The sequence below is a fragment of the Pteropus medius genome, unplaced genomic scaffold (assembly GCF_902729225.1).
Source record: "Pteropus medius unplaced genomic scaffold, Ma_sr-lr_union100, whole genome shotgun sequence".
NCBI classification, from domain to species: domain Eukaryota; kingdom Metazoa; phylum Chordata; class Mammalia; order Chiroptera; family Pteropodidae; genus Pteropus; species Pteropus medius.
This window is the reverse complement of record NW_024352787.1, coordinates 9,373,626-9,390,518: the sequence shown is the minus strand read 5'-3', so window position 1 is coordinate 9,390,518 and position 16,893 is coordinate 9,373,626. Positions and strand designations below refer to the sequence as shown.

Here is a 16,893-nt window from a genome sequence, read left to right as displayed (position 1 = left end):
AGTTCCTAATTAAATTTATATTTTAACAACTGTATTCAAGCAGCATTAAGTATGAGGAGAAATTAGAAGAGCAGATAAAGAGTTCTGTTTTAGAAATATCAAGGGTAGTACTTGGGCGAGAGGTTTAGGAGTCCTCACAATGTAAACCGTGTGTGTGTGTTGTATGTATTATATATTCTACACATTATATAGATACAACTATAGGAGTGAGTAGATTTACATTGAATGATGAAAGAAGAAAGCTGTGAATAAAATTTTGGGAAACATCAGTATTTAATGGATAGGTACAGGAAAAGATGTAAGTGAAGTAGGAAAGAGGAGAGATCCATGAGACAATAGAGTGTCATGAAGAGTTGGAATAGTCAAGCAAATAAAGAGGGGCAGAGAGGTCTAGTAAGATGCCTTAAAATCTTTTATTTTTGACAGTCTTTAACTTGTTGGACAGTGAATGTTAAGTACTTTGAGAGGTCGCGTTATCAGTTGACACATTTGGATTTTTTTTTAAATTTAAAAACCTCAAAATATATATATGATTTTTTAAAATTTTAAGCCACTCATCACAAATTGCTACTTTTAGCTATGTAATTCCTCATTTTAAAAATAAATGTTTTAGTGCCTAAATAGTGGCTAGGGTAAGGAAGGATTATATTAATCATTACCTGGTGCACTGACTGGATGAATTTAGGGAAGGCTAAGACCTGTAACTTGTTTCTGAAATATATCTGCCTTTAAAGATAACACTTTGTAATAGTAATCAAAGAGTTAAAACTTACTTTTTTTAATTAAAAGTGTCAATTTGTGACAAGCCTAAAACCATTCTTTCTAAACATTCTAGAGATCTATTTACAGTGCAAAATGATTTTGCATTTATTCTGAGAAAAGTAGACAAGTGCATAACTGGTATATTAATGTTAATATTTGATATAGAAAAAAACAAAAATACTGCACCAGTTGCATAAAGAACACTACCAAATGTATTGAATTTATCCTTCTGTGTTATCAGTTGGCTCATTATCTGTCAAAGTAGTTAGCGACAACTAAAGAAATCAAAGAAAGACATGAAACTATATTTCTGGGAAATGTTTATTTTTTTTAAATGAAAGGCCCGGAGCTTATATTACTAGAGCATTATTTAAGTCTTTTGTTAAGTTGCAAATTATTTTTTCTTTAACATTTAAAAAATTATAACTGAAAACTTTTATTTTCTGATCATCTTGACTCAAATTTAAAATTAAATGTGGAATTTCCCTCTGTTTTAATACCTACAAGAGTTTTAAAGCTTCAATGAAAAGAACTGTGCTTTAAAGTTATGATAGAGGAAAAAGAGGGATGGGAGAACTAAACAGTATGTCAAGAAAGTGAAACTGATGGTTACATTCTTTGATGGAGTCTAAGTGTTATAATAGTTCCATGCACAGGAAGTCTGGATCATTGAACAGAAGTATTTTCTAAACTTAAACAGCCCCTTTAAGCTTTTCGGCTCAACATTATCTGTGTATTTATAATTTCTTTCAATTCAAAAGTTCATACTATTTGTGTTATTGAAATTTAGGAATTTACTCTAGTTTTTTAAATGTATAGTCAGTAAAGAATATATTTTTTGAATTCTTAGAGATAAAGTGTATTCATAGTACTTGATTGTTTCTACTTACTTTTTATAAATTAATTAATTAATTTTTTAATGGTGACATTGGTAAATGAAATCCAAAAAGTTTCTGCTGTACACTTTAACAGTAAGGCATATATATACTTACACTGTTTGTTCACCTCCCATAGCTAGATTTCTTTCTGTCATGACATATTTGATCCCCTTTACCCCGTCTACTCCCTACCCCACCTCCTGCCAACCCTCTGGTAACCACTAGTCTATTGTCAATGTCCATGAATCTCTGTTTGTTTGTCCTGTTCTTTTGTTGCTTTCTGATTTATATCCCACATGTAAGTGATATTATGTGATTTTTCAACTTTTTCTGTCTGGCTTATTTCACTTAGCATGATTATCTCAAGGTCCATCCAGATTGTCACAAATGGCAGTATTTCATCTATTATTATGACTAATGTTCCATTATATATTTATATATACCACAGCTTCTTTATCCAATCATCTATCGTAGGACACTTCGGTTGCTTCCATGTCCTGGCCACTGTGAATAGTGCTGCTATGAACATCGGTGTGCAAATATCTTTTTGGATATGAGTTTTCAAGTCTTTGGGGTAAATGCCCAGTAGAGGGATTGCTGGATCATATGGTAGATCAATTCTTAGTTTTTTGAGAAACCTCCATACTGTTTTCCATAGTGGCTGTACCAATTTGCAGTCCCACCAGCAGTGTTTGAGATTTCCTTTTTCTCCGCATCCTCGGCAACATTTGTTATTACTTGTCCTGTTGATTATAGCTTTTCTAACAGGTTTGAGATGGTATCTCCTTGTGGTTTTGATAGCTAGTGATGTTGAGTATCTTTTCATATATTTGTTGGCCATTTGTATGTCCTCTAGGGAGAAGTGTCTTTTCAGGTCCTCTGCCCATTTTTTGATTGGATTGTTTGTTTTTTTGTGGTTATTGTGTCATATGAGTTCTTTGTATATTTTGGATATTAGGCCCTTATCGGAGGCGTTGCTTGCAAATATATTTTCCCATTCGGATGGCTGTGTCTTTACCTTGTCGACAGTTTCTTTTGCTGTGCCGAAGCTTTTTAGTTTGATGTAGTCCCATTCATTTATTTTAGCTTTTACTTCCCTTGCGTTTAAGGTCAAATTCATAAAATCCTCTTTAAGTCCAAGGTCCTTGGGCATAGTTCTTATGTTTTCTTCTATGCATTTTATTGTTTCAGGTCTTATATTCAGGTCCTTAATCCATTTTGAGCTAATTCTGGTGTGTGGTCATAGACAATAGTCTAGTTTCATTCTTTTGCAGGTGGCTTTCCAATTTTCCCAGCACCATTTATTGAAGAAGCTTTCCTTTCTCCACTGTATGTTTTGGCATTTTTTGTCAAAAATTATTTGTTCATACCAATATGGGTTTAATTCTGGACTCTCAATTCTGTTCCACTGGTCTGTGTGTCTGTTTTGTTGCCAATACCATTCCGGTTTGATTACTGTCGCTTTGTAGTATAATTTAAAGTCGGGCAGAGTGATGTTTCCAGCCTTGTTCTTTGTTCTCAGGATGGCTTTGGCAGTTCAGGGTCTTTTGTGCTTCCACACAAACCTGATGATTTTTTGTTATATTTCTTTAAAAAATGCCAATGGGATTTTGATGGAGATTGCATTAAATTTGTATAATGCTTTAGGTAATATGGTCATTTTAACTATGTTGATTCTTCCAACCCAAGAACACGGAATATCTTTCCATTTCTTTGTATCTTCTTCGATTTCTTTTAATAGGGTCTTGTAGTTTTTATTATATAGGTCCTTCATGTTTCGTTAAATTTACTCCTAGGTATTTAATTCTTTTTGTTGCAATTGCAAAAAGAATTATTTTTTCCACTTCTTTTTCTGACACTTCATTATTAGAGTATAGGAACGCTATGGATTTTTGATCACTGATTTTGTATCCAGAGACTTTATTGTATTTGCTTATTGTTTATAGTAGTGTTCTTGTGGAGTCTTTAGGGTTTTCTATCTAGAGAATCACGTCATCTGCAAATAGCGACAGTTTGACTTCTTCGTTTCCTATTTGGATGCCTTTTGTATCTTTCTCTTGCATAATTGCACTCGCTAGGACCTCCAATGTTATATTGAATAACTGTGGCGATAATGGACAGCCTTGTCTGTTCCTGATCTTAGAGAGAAAATTTTTAGTTTTTCACCATTAAGTATATGTTGGCTGAGGGTTTGTCATATATGGCCTTTATTATGTTAAGGTACTTTCCTTCTATACCAATTTTGTTAAGTGTTTTGATCATAAATGGATGCTGTATCTTGTGGAAGGCTTTTTCTGCATCTGTTGATATAATCATATGATTCTTATTTTTTAATTTGTTTATGTGGTGTATCACATTAATCAATTTGCATATGTTGAACCATCCCTGTGCCCCTGGGATGAAGCCCACTTGATTGTGGTATATAATCTTTTTAATATGTTGCTGTATTTGGTTCGCTAGTATCTTATTTAGGATTTCTGCCTCTGTGTTTATAAGATATTGGTCTGTAGTTTTCTTTTGTTGTGTTATCTTTACCAGGTTTTGATATCAGGGTAATATTGGCCTCATAAAATTAGTTGGAAAATATTGCCTCTTCGATTTTTTGGAAGAGTTTGAGAAGAGGTATTAGATCTTCTTTGAATGTTTGATAGAATTCACTGGTGAAGCCATTGAAATTGAAATTGTTTCAATTTCCATACCGCTGATCGGTCTAATTAGATATTTCAAATCTTCTTGATTCAGTCTAGGAAGGTTATATTTTCCTAAGTACTGATCCATTTCTTCTAGGTTATTGAATTTGGTGTTATATACTTTTTCATAGTACTCTTGCATGATCCTTTGTATTTCTGCATCTGTTGTAATTTCTCCTTTTCATCGCTGACTTTTATTAATGATTGTTTCTATATTCTAGTTAAATTAGTTATTTTTGAAATCATGTTTTTAAATTAACTTAGTGTTCTTTTTTTGTTCACGCAAACTTTTTGTTATATTTTCTTTTTTATTTATTGAGGTAATGTTGGTTAATAACATTATATAAGTTTCAAGTGTACAACATAATTGAATGTCTGTGTATGCTCACCAACTAAAGTCTATTTCTCCCATGTAAAATTTTTTAAAGTTCCATAGTTAGTACTGAAAGCTATGCTATTTTGTGCAAATGTAGTTTACTCTAAACGAATTAAAAATTTTCCAACTTAAAATATCTACTTAATTAAAATCAGATTTTATGAATGCCCACGTCTTGGTGCTAATATTTTTTATTTTTGTGAATAAAATCATCAGTGTTAGATTTCTTTTTAAAAATTTTTTCATTTCTAATATTTTTGGCTTTTTTTTTAACCCTCAAATATTTTGATAGGTTACCTTGAAAGGAAAGTTTTATCAAAACTGGCAATTATTTTTTTTAAACCTTCAAATATTTTGATAGGCTACCTTGAAAGGGAAGTTTTATCAAACATTGCAATTTGCTGTAAATAAATATTTTAATGAAATGTAAATAGGAAATGAGCCACATACAAAATGGTCAAGAGAATGAGCCTGGTGAAAAACAAGATAATTTACTATTTCTCTAGCGAGGTCTTTAAGTTCTTAAAGCAATCTTGATTAAAATTTTAGGTATACAGCAGTAAATTAAATTTTAGATTTGTCGTAAAATATTAGCAAGAAGGTTATTTTAAAATTATTTTTTAAAGAACATATAAAAGACAAGTAAATAAAATATGTTACTGTTTTCAAATTTGTTGGCACTTATAAAGGTAAAAATCTCATAATACACTTCATACCAAATCTAAGTAGTGCTTTATTAATGAAATTTTGTTTAAATGTATGTATTATTTGAATTACCTTTCTAATTGGCAAAATATCAGGAATGATTTATAGTCTATCAGCCACTCTATCATGACATTAAAATGAGAAATGAAATACAGATATAGTCGATTCTCATTATTCTCAGTAGTTATGTTCTGTAAAGCCATCTTGAACTCTGAATTAATGAATAGTGACCATTGCTTTTAGGGGAAATACAGAGTTAAATTCATGCAAGCCTCTAGTAACAACCCGTTCGTCAGCTGATCAGTACTTAGCCTTGTTTTATGTATGTTTCTTTTGAAAGTCCCCTTATTTAATATGTGTTGTTGATTCACTGACATTGGACTCATGGCCAACAACACGATGACTCATGCCTGAACAGAGCTTATCTAACACTCATTTCCTCAGAGGCATATCACAACCTTCTTGCATTTAGAAGTGCTAGATGGCACTTCAGCACTATGCTCTGGGGCCATTTTAAACAACAGAATTACAAACAAAAAGCACAAAAAATGGAAAAAAAAGTCATGGCACTGAATAGACTGTGAAAAGGATACTTACAATATGAGAGCTGAGACAAGAAAGTGGAGCATTGCCTTGTTTGACCTCAGCTGGGAACATGCACATTGGGTGATTTAAATTTTTTGCCACGGCCACTGCACATATCTGCAAATGACGGCAGAAGCACTACGAGTACTGATTTTGGAGTACAAATAAATTTTAGTGAGTGGGTAAATTTGCATATATAGAATCTATGAGTATGAGGATCAACTGAATATAAAATTATCATGGCTGTATCTTCAACCCTGACTCTTTCTTTTTTGTTTTTATATCTCTGGGTTGTTTGTAACTTCAGTTGGACAGAATATTTGCATGAGTTCAAAGGTTAATGGCATCTTGATTTTAGGGTACATTTTTGGTTTAAACATTTCAGTTAATTCCGAACTCAGATGGTGTCCTCTTTGTTTTAAATGCAGACAGTGCTTAGTGAGATTTTTACTTAGGTGGTCATTGTCACTGGGATTAGGACCACATGAAGTACTGCATAATTACTTGGTTAATTGAATGAATAATAAATCATCTAACCACTGTGTTATCTCTTAGCACTTGGCTCCTCGGGAGTTAAGCCTAAACTCTTCCAATTCTTAACATCCTACTCTTAAATTACAAAGTGTGTTTAATTTATTTTATAGTTTTTTTCAATGATTTTGATCTTCACGCCTACTCCCATTCTAATGGCAGAAACTTAGTAATTCCGAGTTTAGACTAATTCAGTTCACCATTCCTGCTTTTCCCCCTCTTCCACCTCCTGCGCATGGCATCTAAGTTCTGAGGTGATTAGGTGGCATTGTTGTCTGGTTAGTGGTTGGCATGTGAACATAGTGGCAACCCTATGATATGCATCATCCTTTCTGGGTCTCAGCTGATATCACCCCTACATACTGACATCTGCTGGGAAGTCTGCATCCCTGTCTGTCCTCAGCTCTGTGGTCTACTGCTTTATGTAGCAATGCCTTCAGCATCACACTTTGAGGGCCCTTCAGAGCCACTGCACTCTCAGCCAGCCTCAACACTCTCCTATGCATATCTGGGGCCAACATAGTCTCCTGGACCATCTCACCTTATACATCCAAATTGATTGGTAGCAGTAGTCTTTGTTTTAGGATTTTACCTTTAGTAATAAACAGGTATCATATGTTACACACATTCCTAAATTTATCTTTTTGAAAAGTAATAAAATTTATTACAATTATGTAATAAGTTATGTTCCATTTACAGCAAATATATAACGTGTTACATTTTTGTCCACTGTTACTTGAAGGTTTTTTTTTTTAATTGAAATCTTTAGAAGTTGATTCTTTTCTGCTCTTCTGGATTTATATATAGAATTCCAATACTACTTTTTTATTAAGGTTTAATAGACATTATATTAGTTTAAGGTGTACAATATAACAATTCGATATTTGTATATATTGAGAAATGATCCCCGCAATGAGTCTAGTTAACATTTGTCTCCATACGTAGTTATAAAAACCGTTTTTTTTTCTTGCTATGAGGACTTTCAAGATCTACTCTCTTACCAATACTACTTTTAATATATTATAGGGTTTAAGGAATAAACCAAAGAAAACAGCGCATGTGAAACCAGACCTCATAGATGTTGATCTTGTAAGAGGTGAGCCTTGGATAAATAAATGCTTAATGCAATTAGAAATTGACCTTGAAGAAACAGAATTCCAAATGGGTTAGATACATATGTTTATAGAAAAAAAACAATGTGAACCTAAACGAAGGCAGGAACTGTATAGGAAAGAATGGAAGCATTTAGATACCATTGACTAGTTTTTCTCCCACTAAAGATCATTCCAAGAAATAAGTACAAAAGAAAAGTTTGCTTAGCAAACTGTAAGGTTTGGTTATAAAAATTAAAGTAATAATATTTTAAAAAATATTTTTAAATGATAGTTGACATGCAATAATTATAATAGTTTCAGGAGTTAAAGTGGTAATTTAAAATTCCTAATTGGAACTGACATTTGAATATTGCCTTATATTTATAAAATGTGTGCGTGGGAGAAATTCTGTTATTTCAATTAAAAAAATTTTTTCAAAGTACCCAAGGTAATATGATAGCATGAAGAATGTCTTCAGAAGTGTCTACTACCTGAAATTGGACATTTCTTATTCATAGTATAGTACAAAATAAAATTGTACATGTTTTGTTTTTCTTCAAATGTTGAAATCTTTTCTCTAAGGAAATTAAAGAATAATAAATGTACTCTGTCATTTTATTTTACTTTTCTCAGGGTCTGCATTTGCTAAAGCAAAACCTGAAAGTCCTTGGACTTCTCTGACTAGAAAGGGAATTGTTCGAGTTGTATTTTTCCCCTTTTTCTTCCGGTGGTGGTTACAAGTAACATCAAAAGTCATCTTTTTCTGGCTTCTTGTCCTTTATCTTCTTCAAGGTATAATTAAGTAATAGAAATATATTTTGCTTTTAACTTTCAGGATATTATATTTTTAGTGTTACTAAGGCTTTATAAAAAATGTATAGTACTACCAAGTATGAAGATCTACCATTATTGTAATATTTAATAAGACTGGTTTGATATTAAAAATGTTTGAGAAAACAGCAGTTATTTTTCAATATATTTTAATAAAAATTTGAATTTGTAGATGGCTAAAGAAAAATACAAATTAAGAGAATTTGTAAAAATTAAAACGTCTCTTCAAAATATACCCTCCACATATATGTACCTCACCAGTCTTTTTTTAATACAGGTTCATTTTTCCTGCCTCAGCTATGGTTTATTTTTTCTTTTAACCACTGTGATCTGAGATTGTCATCATTCTGTATTGAAATTCTACATACCATGAACTGTTGTGTTTCTCACAGATTTTTATTTAATTCTCACAACAACCCTGTGAAGTATAGGTACTGTTATTATGCCTAGCTTATAGACTTGAGACCTTGAAGGAACTGAGGACCCAAAGTCACATAATCACCAAGTATGGTAGAGCCCAGGTTCAAGTCTAAGCCACCTGACCTAGAGCCGCATGCTCTTAACTCTGTTATACTGCTTCCCAACACAGCAGCATTCTAAAGCAAGTCATAGCAGCAGTGTACAATGCATAATATACAACACTCTAAAGTGTTTGTAGTATTGAAGAACCCATTCACATTCAATAAGGCTTGGTTATAAAAAAAAGTGGTAATATTTTTTAATTTTTATTTTTAAATGATAGTCAACATGCAATATTATATTAGTTTCAGAGGTTAAAGTGGTAACTTAAAATTCCTGACTGGAACTGACATTTCAGTATTGTCTTATATTTATAAAATGTGTGGGAGAAATTGTTTTATTTCAATTAAAAAAATTATTTTCAAAGCACCTGAGTTAGTATGAGACCATAAAGAATATCTTCAGAAGTATCTAACAAAGCAATGATCTTAATTTAGTTGGTACTCTTTCAGTTTTTTTAATGTCTTTTTTAAAAACAAGATTGTAATTCTGAATGATTATTTAAATATGTTTTATCAACAAACGCTAAGTAAAAGATAATTTCTTTTAAGTAAATGAAAATATAATAAAAACTACATACCTTTATTTAGGTAAAGTTATTTCCTTTAAGCCAGGTTATATCTTATGTACATAAAAGGGAGTGAGTGAACTATGAACATTTTGTGATTGTTGTTAATAGACTGTGTTTTTCTAATTGAAGATATTACACACGTTCATTGCACAAAATTTGCAAAATGTAGGAAAACACTAAAGAAAAAAAACCGACCCATAATCTTGCCTTTTAGTTTACTTTGTAACATTTTTAATATAGTTGAGATTATTCTGTATAAACAATTGTATTTTTCTTGCCTTATGTCATAACAAGTATCAGTCAGTCTTTATAAATATATATATTTTTGCAGTAACTGACTTATTTTTTATTAAAAATTATTGCAGTGACATTGATCAACAAAATCCAGTAAGTTTCAGGGGATCAAATATATGGTAGCTGAAGGAAACTGGACTTTGGATGGTAAACACACAATAGAATATATAGACATTAAATTATAATGTACACCTGAAAATTATATAGTTGTATTAACCAATGTTACCCCAATAAACTTAATTAAAAAAAAAACCAATAAGTTTCAAGTATACAATTCAACTGTAGGTTGTAAAAATATTGTGTTTTGTGTTCACTACCCAGTGATAGATTTCCTTCTGTCACCAAATATATAATTTTCAATTATTGGAAAATATCCTATCCTACATCAATATCGGGCGTTTAAGCTTTTTGCTGTCCTTGCTATTATAATTAATGCTGAAGTGAACATATTAGTTTTGTGGAGTATTTTTATATTTTGAATTATTTTCTTATGATAAATTTCTAGAATGCCTACAATTAAGTTAATAACATTTCCAAGGATTTTCATACAACTTATAATTGCTGTCAAGAAGTTGACCTTTGTTGTTGCTAAGTAATGCATTACATTTTATGATAGTTCTTCTAAATGTATTTTTATCTTAATTTTTATTGATTTACTTTCTTGTGTTTGCTTTGCTCTCAAAAGGATTTAAGAGAGCTTAATCTAAGTATATTTATCTTGTAATGCTTTCTAGCTTACCTGAGGAGAAAACTGTTCTAAGTCAGAAATAGTTGCTTATTAGAGTAATAATCAGTACCATTGATTGTAACCACTGTTGCTTTCTAGTTTTTGAAGAAAATATGTTTCCATTGTAACTAGAAGTTCACAAATTGTGTCTGAAATTCACTTACTTTTTTTTTTACTTCAATGACATGTCTTTTAATTATCTCAACTTTATATTCTCAGCTCCATCCCTACTTTTTGCTTATACCATTTCTTGTCTAGATTACTGCCAAGAGCCCTCTTATATCTTGTACTTTCTGTCCATTTACCTTTTATTTATTTTTATTTTTATTATTATTTTTTTAATGCCTACAGCATCTGGTATTCCTAGGTGGTCTCCCATCCAAGTGCTAACCAGGCCCGACCCTGCTTAGCTTCTGAGGTCAGACGAGACCGGGCGCATTCAGGGTGACATGGCCATAGACTCCATTTACCTTTAAAATTACAAATTCAAACGAGCCACTTAAGGACTAAATTGTTTCCTAGTTATTGACTTTAAGATATAAGTCAAATTTTCAGCCAGATCCTTGTTATATCTCTCTCTCAACTTTGACTTTACTAAATTAACTCTGCTGTTTCTTAAACATTGCTTTTATTTAGTTATTTTGAGGGGGAGGGGGTGCTCGTATGTCTTTGGACATGGAACTCTTTGCCTAGATAGTCCTTTGCCCTTTTATTTACCTTGTCAACTTCTGTTTGTTCTCTTAAAGTTAGATTAGGCATCAGATATCACCTCCTTTTAGAAGCCTTTCATAACCTCCTAATTTAGTTGCATATCTTTCTTATGTATATTATGGCATTTATCCTAGGTATTCTATTAGTCTGCTTGGGCTGCCATAACAAAATACCTCAGACTGGGTGTCTTTAACAACAGAAATTTATTTTCTCACAGTTCTGGAGACTGGAAGTCCAAGATTAGTTGCCATCAGGGTTGGGGTTTAGTGAGGTTTCTCTTTCTGACTTGTAGACGACTGCCTTCTGACTGTGTCCTCGCCTGACCTTTCTTCTGTGTGTGAGTGGTATCTCTTCTTATAAGAACATTGGTCCAATTGGATTAAAGCCCCACCCTTATGACTTCAACCTTCTTACATCCTTATAAGCTTTATCTGTATGCTTTATCTGTACACATAGTCACATTGGGGGGTTAGGGCTTCAACATAGGAATTTGGAGGGTGGGAATATGCAATACAATAAGTATTTTCATTGTTTCTTTATATGTCCACCCTAAACTGAGGAGGGGTAGGAAACATAGACTATGTCTTGTCTTTCTACTCTCAGTGCCTAACACCTGCCACTAAATCCTCAAGATTGACATATCTAAAAATTGAACTTTAGAAATTTTATATTCCTCATGATTGTCTCTAGAGTCCTGCTTGGCCAATATATAAAACCCTGCCTTTGAACTACTTGTGCCTGAAAAATAACATTTTGTCTTAGTTGATCTCTTGGAGAAATCCCTAGAAGTATCGTCTAGCAGAAATCTTCAACAGTACTGTCTAGTTCACAGGACTTCATTGAATGATCAATAAGTGTAACTTAGAGATGTGGACAGTTTCTCCTAATATCTTCTAACTCTTAACTCAAGGAGGGAACAAAAGATGATACCAGAACCACTGCCTCAGGAGCTGAGGCCATGGAAGGGACATGACCACTTTGAGAAACATAGCAAGGAGAAAGAAGGAAAAAAAGACAGTAATAAAGTGACTTTCCTCTCCCCTTTTCTAGTGCTTCTTGTTGGCAGAATTTCACAGCCTCTTGTTGAGATAGAAAATACAGTTTTTAGGTACCCAGCCCTAGTATTACAGGGAAGGTGGTCATAGGACTGAAAGAGTACAGTTAAATAACCAATAAGAGGTTATATCAAATCTGAAATTCTTTAAAATGTTCTTCTTTGTGCCTGTAATTCTGAACCTCTTAAGCAGTTATTTGCATCCCACTCCTATTAAAAGATAGTTAAGTTAATGATAGCTAATGAAGTACCATTTACCAATGTTAGGTACACATTTACTATATGTAAGGAACTTTTCAAAGTGTTTTACATGTATTACCCCAGTTGAAACCTATGTACCTATTACTTTTTTTTTGTACAGAAGAAGAATAAACTAAGCCTCAAAAAAGTTAAGGAATTTGATTAAGGTCACGTTAGAGTTCATATTAAAAACAACAAAAACTCTATATTGTTCCAAATTCCAGACTCTGTTATAAAACAGAGAATTTGAGTTAAATTTCAGGATTCATAAAGATGATTGGCATTTTAAAAAATTAGTCTTTTTTCTTTTTAAAGAAACTTTTGTTACTCAGGAGAATATAAAGCTGAAATTTGTTTTATGATACTTCTTAAACATATTAGAAGATAAAATGATGTTTCAACCTTAAATCTTAGTGTGCTAGACCAGGATTCTTTCATTTGCAGGTGGCAGAAACCAAATACAAACTAGCTTTTGCAAAATGTTTTTTTTTTGTTGTTTTAATTTGTGTTGCTTATCTTTAAAGTTTTTTAAAAATAAAAAGACCCAGGAAACTAGATAGACTTGTGCAGTAACCAAACTGACTATATATTCCAATCTGCCTGGGACTGTCCAACTATCCAAGCTTATGTGTTGTCCTCATGCTTTTATTAACAGCTCTCATCTTACTCTCAAAAGAGTCCTGATGTAGATGATCAGTTACATAGTCAGCCTAAACACTTATGTGTCCATCTATTTGATTATGTAGTTTTTAACATTTTGGCATATTTGTTTAATGTTTTGTTAAAGTATATTATATACATCATGATATTTTACCCCTGAATGTATCAGTATGCATCTCTTCAAATATATATATTACACAGTCACATTACAATGCTCACACCTAACAAAATGAACAAAAATCTTTTAATACTACAATTCTCCAATTGTCTCAACAGAATTAGGTACTCCTAGGCCCTTGATTCAAGCATTGCTAGATCTGGAGGCTCAGATGATGTCTTCACTTTTTATGGTTTCAACTCTGCTTTCCTCATGCTGGTCTCAGTCTTAGGAAAACTTTTTCTGAGTAGTGGCCGAGGTGCCCTTGGCAGTTTCATATTTCCATAGTCTGTAGTGTTTGTGAGCTAGAGAAGGGCTTCTTCAAGCGCCTCTGTTAATCCTGGAAAAAAGATTCTGATTGGCCCTGCTTAGGTCACATGCCCATCTTTTTATTAATTACTGTGCCCAGAGTTAAGGCTGTGGCAAGCCTAGATTATATGTCTATCCCTGAGGTGAGAGAAATAAGACCATTTGATTGACAGATAAAGGAGGTAGATTCCCAAAATATTGAGAGTTTATGTCTACAAAGCCTAAGGGATCCTGAGCAGGCAAAAAAAATTTTTTTTCTTCTTCATGCGATAACAGTTAGCATTAATGGGTGTTTAGTGGTTTCCCTGAAAAATATGCCCAAGTAAATTTATGTTATTAATTCTGAGTAGATAGACCTCTGTTGAAAGGAAGCTTTTTATAGCTTTATTATCTACTTATCATAGACTTTCTTGTTTGTTAAACAAAGAAATAAGTGCACTTGAGGTTAGTGTGGTTCTGCTGATTGTCTGGGATCTTACCAAGGGTGGCCTTAGATTCATATGCATCTGGTTTTCATTGTAGTATTAAGGTGTGTACTTTAGAGACTGTTCAGTGTTGTCTTGTTCCAAGAATTTATTACTGAACAGTGTGGTTAGCCAGTGGCAACCAATAAGATAGTCTGAAAGAGCTTGTCTGGAGTAACATTTAAACTCATTTGATTTTAGAAAAATGATCTTGCAAGAAGCAGTGTTAAGACGATTTTTAAAGTTTAGAAGAAGACTGTCGGATCTATAATTAAACATATTTTCTTTCCCTTTTGTAGTTGCCGCAATAGTGTTATTCTGTTCCGCTTCTAGCCCACATAACATACCTCTGACGGAAGTGATTGGGCCAGTATGGCTGATGCTGCTCCTCGGAACTGTGCACTGTCAGATTGTTTCAACAAGAACACCCAAGCCTCCTTTAAGTACGGGGGGTAAAAGAAGAAGGTACTGTCTGTTTAAAAGTGATCTTTTTGTAGATTTCTGTAATTTGAATCCAGAATTGTTCTTGACTTGAATAAAATGTGATCTTGTAAAGTTGCTCTTTCAAATAAAGCAGTTTTCAGAATCAGTTACCAAATGATTTAGTTTCTGTATTTGCTTCAAGGCCTTTTTGAGACCACATATCTGTTTTTGTTTTCATTTTGTTTGTTTGTTTTCTTTCTTGAAGCTCATTTCTGAGGCACCTAATATCAATGTAAGGAATATATATATGTTAGGTGAAGTTGCTAATAATTCTCACTATTTACAAAATCTTGTGAGATGCTTGGGCAAAAACAAGAGCAAAGAAAAAATTTTAGCTAAATTCTATTTATTAAATACTATTTGAAGCTGTTTAATATTGTCCCCTAGATTAAATAAACATAGCAATTCTCACTGGCCACTCCGCACAATTGAGTTCTCTTTTAAAGGTTTTTTGGAACATTTCCTCTTGAATATTGTTGCTAAGAGATCATGACATTTGCAGTTCGGGATGTTGAGATTTAAGCCCTTTTCATTTTGAAAAGATAATACCTACATTAGATAAATAGCATTGCTGATCAGTTAGGTTATAATTCTCTTTGACCTAAATTTTCTTCTTTCTTCATCTGCAGATAAGTGGTGTTCAAATAGGGAAGAAATGCTTTTGTAAATATCTGTCCAATGTTATACTTACAACTGACCTGTCAGTATGAGCAAGGAACAATACCTTGACATTTATAGAAATTGGTCTTGAAAATGTACTTTATATTTGGGTTAACTTTTATCCAGTAAATCTGAATTTTATTATGTATTAAAGTTCCTGTGTTTATGTTTACCAAAATTTTGAACATACTACTGAGAAAGTGGTTGTTAAAATATTAAAGCTACCTTCCATTCTCAATCTCTTCTAATGAAGGAAATTAAGAAAAGCAGCCCATTTGGAAGTACATAGGGAAGGAGATGGTTCTAGTACCACAGATAATTCACAAGAGGGAGCAGTTCAGAGCTTCGGTACAAGCACCTCCTACAGCGTTGGCGCTGTCTTCAGAGATCTCTGGCATGCTGCTTTCTTTTTATCAGGGTTTGTATTTATTCAAGGCTTTATATGTCGTAGAGATCCCTTTTCTGGTACTTCAGTCTCCAGTAATGAATATTAATGACTTTAAATATGACAGCCCTATTATTTTTTTTGTTTTTAAATTATAATGCTATAGATAATGGGAAATAGAGACCATAAAGTTTACTTTGGGTTATGTGTAAATATATCTATATTTGAGCGTGAATATATACCATCAAAGTATAACTAGTTAGGATTTCTTGATTTTGGTTTCTTTTGTGATTTCTCAAGTACTCTTTTACCTTTATTAAATTGGTTATTTTATTTTTGTCAGCACTGTAGATCAAATTGGCTTTATTAGTATATCATGTTAATAACATATTAATAAAGAGTTGTATGAGACTTTATTATTTAAGCCTTCCTCAATTATCTAAAATTATCTGAAATAAAACATAAAGGCATTGTTTAAAAGAAGAAAATGTGTATCATAGTATGAAATTCTGTTTTTTATATATAAGGCTTTTTGTATAGTTTGTACCACATTAAAGATTTACCAGATAAGGACATATAATTATGGCGGACTTCAAAAATAAATTAAATCTAACTCAATCTTGTATTATTATTTCGAATAGTTAATTCAAAAAAGTTAAGGGTTATATTACTAGTGTACATATACATATAATAAATTTGAAACAAGTTAAAAAACTGTGATCAAAATTCTGAGTATAACTGATAAAAGTTGCTAAATTAATAAATCAAGAAAAGGAATACTGCAAATAACTATTTTGGTCACTTGTTAACTCCTTTACTAATATCATTGTTTCATTGATTTGTGATTGTGCTCTTATGATAAAGTTTATCATTCATTATGTAATTAAGCAATTATGCCCTGGACATATTTTCATAGATTATAATTTTGGGGGAAATTCTCCATAATTTTCATAATTTGCAGGACCATTGCATTAAGTTGCTTCCTCCAGATGCGTTTTGTTTGGTTTTTAAATTGCATTGGATTCTGTCTATATCTCTCTGTTAGTCTTTGTGGGGTTTTTTTTGTTTTTATAAATAGCTCTCTTTCAAATAGGAGAATGTGACAGTTTTATCACTGCAAAGTCAGTTTCTTAAACATTTCTCAAGATTTTTTGATAAACGGTTGTAAATAATATAGTTGATATGTTTTGCTTTTGGGAAATCATTT

General features: G+C 32.3%; 1 protein-coding gene and 1 pseudogene across 4 annotated transcripts in view; one reads left to right on the top strand and one right to left on the bottom strand.

Moving 5' to 3' along the window:
- Positions 1 to 16,893, top strand: part of PHTF2 (putative homeodomain transcription factor 2) — a 119,547-nt gene that overhangs the window by 67,672 nt on the left and 34,982 nt on the right. For 3 of the 4 annotated variants that reach the window (XM_039849012.1, XM_039849009.1, XM_039849010.1), the window contains exons 4-7: positions 7,554 to 7,623; positions 8,255 to 8,413; positions 14,458 to 14,623; positions 15,555 to 15,719. In XM_039849012.1, coding sequence (XP_039704946.1) covers positions 7,554 to 7,623; positions 8,255 to 8,413; positions 14,458 to 14,623; positions 15,555 to 15,719 — 560 coding nt within the window. The remainder of the gene's footprint in view (positions 1 to 7,553; positions 7,624 to 8,254; positions 8,414 to 14,457; positions 14,624 to 15,554; positions 15,720 to 16,893) is intronic. The other variant, XM_039849011.1, reaches the window with a different exon arrangement.
- Positions 10,906 to 11,024, bottom strand: LOC120591894 (uncharacterized; annotated as a pseudogene).